The sequence below is a fragment of the Anser brachyrhynchus genome (genome assembly GCF_964034855.1).
Source record: "Anser brachyrhynchus genome assembly, chromosome: 14".
In the NCBI taxonomy this organism is placed as follows: Eukaryota; Metazoa; Chordata; class Aves; order Anseriformes; family Anatidae; genus Anser; species Anser brachyrhynchus.
Genome location: NC_137709.1, coordinates 13,219,792 through 13,225,792, shown reverse-complemented (window position 1 = coordinate 13,225,792; position 6,001 = coordinate 13,219,792). Strand labels below are relative to the sequence as shown.

Sequence of the window (6,001 nt, the reverse complement as noted above, 5' to 3'; positions counted from 1 at the left end):
GAATAGAAGGAAACGGGCTGAATCCACAGGGGAACTGTGTTTTTTAGCCCATTATGGTCGAAGAGGATATGAGACATCGCTTACCGACGGCAAAGGAAACCTCGCCGTCGATGTGTTGGGGAATTCGGTTCTCATAGCAGGGGAGAACAGTGGCACAGCGGGCCTGCCCGGCCTTGGGCCTCAGTAGTGTCTTTATAGTACTTGGGTTTTTTTTGGAGATTATGGCTGGGGCAAGGGAGTGCCCCAGGTGATCTGCTCCACGTCAGTCGTGAGGGCTGCGCTGGTCTGGAGGAGCTGGTCATCCCCTGAGAGGGGATTTCTTAAAATCCCTGAGTGGGGTTTGGAAGTACCTGATCCTGGTGGGGCTGGGCTATCTCACAGCCCGTGCTGCCACGTCTGCCAAGCCCTTGTCCTGTTCCTCCCTGTGCAGCTCCAGCAAGTGCGGGCACCAGGACTGTTGGTTTCGGGATGCTGCTTTTTGGGTAGCAGCAGCATCCTTCCCCACAGGACGTACTGCACGAGACAGGCTTAGACCGACCCTAATCCCGTTCTTTGATCAAACTGGAAAATTGGCTTGGTCCTGCCCCCATCCAGCCCTGCTCACCAGGGGGCTTGGGATGTTCAGCTTCTTGGCCCCGACTTTGTGATGGGTTGCGCACCTGTCTGCACATTCTGTCTGTCCCCTGCTGGCATAGCTTGAGCTTCACAGGTAATAACTGCCCCGTGCTGGATGTGAGTGGGTGTTTGCGGGGGAAACGGGTCTTAGAGTCTCCATGTGGGAAGGGCTTCAGCGCCCGCCTGTCTTAGACGATCCCTGCAGGACTCTGGGGGACAAATCCAGAGGAAGGTGGTGTTACAGTGTCAGGAATTTACGCAGCATTGGCCCCTGTGCCCTCTGCACCACTGTGGCACCCAGAGCGGGTGTGTGGTCAGCAGAGTCCCAGCTGGGGCTGACTGGTCAGACTGGGAGCTCTGCTGCCCGTGCCTGTCCCTGTTGGCTGCTCCTCCCTGCCTCAGACTCTTCAAAGGCTGCGCTGCCCCTCTTTGTGCTAGGCAACATGCAGAGCCCTTTGTTTCCTTACAAAAAGCCTTGTTATAGGGGAAATGGGTTTGTTTCCCTTTGGCAGCCCAGGGGAGGCTGGATCAGGGGGGGCAGGTGTTTGGGGGAGCGCAGGGTTTGCACCTCCTGCCCTGGGCTGTTCCGTGCTCAGCCCTGTGGGTCCAGAGCTCTGCTCTCTGCACTGGGACAACGCAGATTTCCAACACATCCCTTGCGTCTGTCCCCCATCCAGAACAGCCCTTGTCCTCCAGAAGACTGCCCCGAGCCATGTCAGGCATGCCGAGCCCAGCTGGGGACACCATAATGCAAACTAAAAGCAGCCAACATGGGATCACAGAACCACAGAATCGTAGAACTGCTCGGGTTGGAAGGCACCTTAAAGATCACCCAGTCCCAACCCCCCTGCCACATGGCAGGGATACCACCCACTAGATCAGGTTGCCCAAGGCCTCATCCAACCTGATTTTGATCATCTTGATCATCTCACAGCAGATTTTCCTTTCACAAAACCTCTGTTAGCAGCCTCCCCCCCCCCACCATTGTTTTCTCTTGCACAGATGTGATGCTCAGAGATTATGCTGTAGATTAAGGTTTTACTGAATCCTGAAACGAGCGCAAATTCCCAGAAGCAGCAGCTCTAACGTGCAGCCAAATCTCTGCTGGAAGCTCGCTCGGCTGGATGGGGGGCGAAGTGTTTCCCGCCCTGTCCCCGCAGTGTACAGGAAAGATGGAGCACGAATATTCACCCAGGCTGGTTTGTTGAGAGGCAGCCTCCAGGTAGGAGCAGTTTTGTTCTGGGATAGGAAGGGGGGGAGGTGGTGTTTCATAATGGATTTGCAGAGATAAAGCTCCAAGGATCCATCTTTTCTGCACTGTGACGTGCTGGGGGTCAAGCCCGGTGGCGTGGTCAGACTGCACGGTGTCCCCAGGCCTGGGGACAGCACCCGCCTGCATGGGAGGGTGAATGCTGCCCGGCTCGGGGGCACCCCTGGAGCCTTGCTTCCATGGTCCTTGAGATCTCTGCGCCCCAGACTGGGATTAGCAGAACCAGCACATCCGTGAAGCGCTCAGATCTTACAGCGTTCACGTGGCTGGTGCTGGCAGAGCACAGCGGGCTCCTCGGCTGCCTCACGGCGGAGGGAAGCGTGCTCACCCGCACCTCACCCGCCCGGCGGGGCACGGCGCCCTGCCTCCTGCGCGCCCGGAGGAGACGTTCCCCGTCCTGCCGCGGTGGGTGCTGCTGGTGTGCTGCGTGTCTCTGGAGCATGGTGTGAGCTTCGGAACAGCAGCGGCGTGGGCTCACCCTGCTGCTGGCGATAGCGGGGCTGACACGGTCCTGCTGCAGAAGGCAGCCTTGGGGCTGCATCACCTCTCAGGGCGAGGAGCCTGCCAGCTCACGGGGCTGTGTGGATGGGCTTTGCCGGGTTGTGCAAACAGCTCACGCACAGAAGGGTGATTTTTACACCGATTTCTAAGTGCAGTAATATTTAAGGGCAAGTCAGCGAAAGGAGGGAGGTTTCCTGGAGCTGGAAAGCTGGGGGCTGTGCATGTGCCTCTGGAGGGGCGGTGGGTGCTCTCGCCCTGAACAAAAGGCGCTTGTCTTGCAGCCGAGGAGCGCAGTGCGGCGAGAGGAGAGTTTCCTGCCGGTGCGCCTGTGTGTCCCCGCGTGGGGCAGCGAGGGAGAGGCGGTGGCGCTGATGTGGCACTGCGCTAGGTAAGTGCGTGTGTGGGATGAGCAGGCGCTTCCTCCTCCGCGCGGGGAGTCCCAGGCATGACGTGGCAGCCTCCGAGGTGAGTCCGGCTGTGCCAACACCCTGCCAGCCCCCGCAGCACCTTCCTGGAGGCTTCTTTGCTGGTCCTGCCCTCCCTGCTGGAGGTGATGATTCTCCCGGAGCAGGGACACCCAGGTACCCCCGCGGGGCTTTCTTCCTTTCCCTCCTGCTGCTTCCTGCTCCCAGCTCTCTGCTGTGCCTGCTCCTGTGGGGTTTCATGTCTGGCCTGACTTGCAGATGTTTTGGCACGGTTGGGCCTCCCAGGGAGCTCCCCAGGGGGTTTGGTCTTGGATTAGCACCGTGGGGCTGGGGGGAAGAGGGGAGGGTGGGGGTGTCCCTTCCGGGGGCTCCTGGTCCCCATCACCAGTGGCAGTGGGCCCGGGACAAGGGGACGCAGGACGCTGCCCCTGGCTGTTCTCTGTTGTCTGCCTGGTTGGACGTGTCCAGGGCACCATCACTGCAACCCCAGATGTGACCGTCAAAATTTATCCTGTCTGTTGAGCCCGAGGGAGGGAGCGCGCAGGGGACCGTCCCATTCCCTGGCAGCTGGCGGGGGCTGTGCTTCTGCCTGCAGAAAGCACTCGCTCAGAGCTGTCCCATCACACTGAGCACTTGGGGAGCAGCAAAGGATAGGTTTTGGTTGTGTTCAGGCTTGTTAAACCCCCTGGGCGCTGCTGCTTGCTGTCCCAGGGTGTGTGGGCAGGCTCCTGCCCTCCTGTGGGACACTTGGGCAGGATGAGCATTCATCCTGGCCATTCCCAGCCCAGAGCTGCACGTTGCTCAGGAGGGTTTGCTAAATGCCCAGAGTCCTTATCTCATGCTGAATCTTTTCCCTAGATCCAGAGGAAAGTGCATCCAGAGCCTTCTTCCAAGTCTCCAAGGCTGGAGAGCTGCAAGTACAGTGACAGCGGGAGCCGCCGAAACGAGGGCAGGAGACAAGGACATCAGACAGCCCCCGTTCAGTGACAACCCCTTTCCATCCCGCGTTTCTGTCCCAGCTCAGCTTTCTCAGCCATGAACGTCTCCGTGCTCGGCAGCCAGCTGAGACACCCCGAGCCCCAGGACGTGGCCGCCTTCACTCCCGTCTCTGTCGTTAGGAGCATGACGAAGAAATCTGACGCCCTGCCCATGATCTCAATGATCGTGGCCATCTTTGTCCTCTTGGCCATCTTCATCATCGTCGTGGTGCACTATGGCCCTCATCTCCGCACCATCCAGATCACCCTTTACCACGAGCCCATGCCGCAGGACTTGGACGACGGGGTGCACCTCACGGACTGGAAGAAGCTGGGCTCCCAGAAGAAGCCTCCTGCCCAGCCTGGCCAGTGGGAGCCGGGCGGTGTGGCCACAGCCGGCCTGAGCTGCCAGTGCTCCTGCAGGCACCACCTCCCCTGCAGGAGCGCCGAGCCCAACGTCATCGAGATCACCTACCTGTGAAAATAGGGACTGGGACGATGGCTGATTGCAGGAACCACCCCAGGATCGTGTCTGTCTCCAGGGGGCTGAGTGTCACTGCAGTGACCCATCGGCAGCCCCTGAACATCCAGACCCGTGTCCCTCTTGCAGTGCACAGCTCCGGCCAGGCAATGACACTGCTATTTGGCTGCACCAAGCAAAAGCTGAGTCCCCAGCCCAGGCTCTGGGACTATGTCAGCCTACGTGGGACAGCTTTAGCATTTTTCTTGCCCTGGTTTCACCCACAGGCTGTCCCACGCTGCCTGGAGTGCCCAGGAGAACCATCTCGGTCCCTGCTCTGGGAGCGCTGACTTTACCCTCAGCCCCTTGGCAGGAGCTGGAAGTTGCCTGGTCTGGAGTTGCTTTCTGGATTAAGGACATTTCCACATGCACAGTGCCCCCATTATTCTGATGGCGTGGCACAGAAAAACCTCCAGTCCCTTTTGCCCTCCATGCCATGGCCCCTTTTCCTCTGCTGGAGAGCTGGACTCTGTCCTCCCTCCTGCCAGCCCTGGAGAGGGCTCAGCCCGCTGTGGCAGACAGCCTGCAGCATCCCTGTGCACCACGACAGGGCGTGGAGACCTGAGGGCATCTTCATCATCCCCACTGCTATCTGCTGTCCCTGTACCAGGAAAAGCTCCGTGCTCTGCTCGGGGGCCCAGGACCAGCACTGTTGGGATGGATGTTGGTGTGTCTCGGTCACCCCGGGCAGGTACAGGTACAGAGGGAGCAGATGGAGGGGTGAAACATCACCCTTGGCCCCGCAGGGTGACAGCAGACTGTGGTGTCCTGCTCGGCTCTGGGAGCCTTCCTGCTGCTGGAGGTGCGAGGCATCTCTTTGGGCAAGAAACTGGTCACAGCTTCTCCTCACTCGGTGAAAAATGGATGTCAAAGCCTGGCTTCAGTGTGTGGGCTCACAGGCAGTCCCTGGGGAGGGAACAAACCTCTGGGATCACCCTCAAGGATTTGTTCCGCTGAGTAGTCCCAGAAGTCAAACACAGCTCCCACCTCTCCCCTTCCCACGCCAGCACAGCAAAGCCGGATCTGTGCCCATCCCAAGCTGCATCCACGGCACAGATCCCTCTGGGCACTGATGAACAAGAACCAGGGGCTTTCACCCCGTCCTCCAGTGCTGGGCGTTGCTGACCTGGCAGGAGCTCCAGCTTCCTCCAGCTCATTTAATTCCAGCTTGTTCTCTCGCTTGCTTTAAAGTAGCAGTTGGACTTGCTGGAAAATGGTGGTGTTTATAATAAATATAATTTATATTATATGTTGTTGTTGTTGTTTTTTTCTGTTCGGATTTTATTCCATTTGTTTTCTGGAGGGTATAATGCATTTCCAGCTTTCCCACGCGTATGTGGATAAGGTGTGGATATCGTCTGAGCTGGAAACCATTGAGTCTCCCCTCCCTTTGTATGTCAACACATGCTTTAGAGAATGGCAACACAGTGCTTATTTTTCAATTTATACATCTGTAATTAACAATATCTGAAGAGCTAATGACCTTCCAGGGACATCTCTTTAAATGATGTCAGTAGGTTGTGGTAGTCCTGGTGCTCACCTGCATCACGGGTGAGGAGCAGGTGACGAGATCAAGAAAATCCTTCCCAGTGGCCACAAGATTTACACTGAGGTTACGCCGTGAGCTGAGGTGGTGTCACCCATCCAGGGCCCATCGCTGCGTCAGCGCCCAGCTTTCGTGGTTTTGTCCTTG

At 58.1% G+C, this 6,001-nt stretch overlaps 1 protein-coding gene across 8 annotated transcripts; it reads left to right on the top strand.

Moving 5' to 3' along the window:
• The first annotated feature begins 1,617 nt into the window (after nucleotides 1–1,617).
• On the top strand, nucleotides 1,618–5,548 carry SMIM33 (small integral membrane protein 33). 8 transcript variants are annotated; one of them, XM_080555329.1, is made up of 3 exons: nucleotides 1,618–1,837; nucleotides 2,668–2,774; nucleotides 3,670–5,548. In XM_080555329.1, exon 3 carries the CDS (start codon nucleotides 3,847–3,849, stop codon nucleotides 4,267–4,269), a length of 423 nt encoding a protein of 140 aa, XP_080411455.1. In that variant the 5' UTR covers nucleotides 1,618–1,837; nucleotides 2,668–2,774; nucleotides 3,670–3,846; the 3' UTR covers nucleotides 4,270–5,548. The 8 variants fall into 8 exon arrangements, with proteins under 8 accessions (XP_080411455.1, XP_080411454.1, XP_080411453.1 ...); XM_080555328.1 differs by having other exon boundaries at nucleotides 2,668–2,851; XM_080555327.1 differs by having other exon boundaries at nucleotides 2,668–2,936.
• The last annotated feature ends 453 nt before the right edge of the window (nucleotides 5,549–6,001 follow it).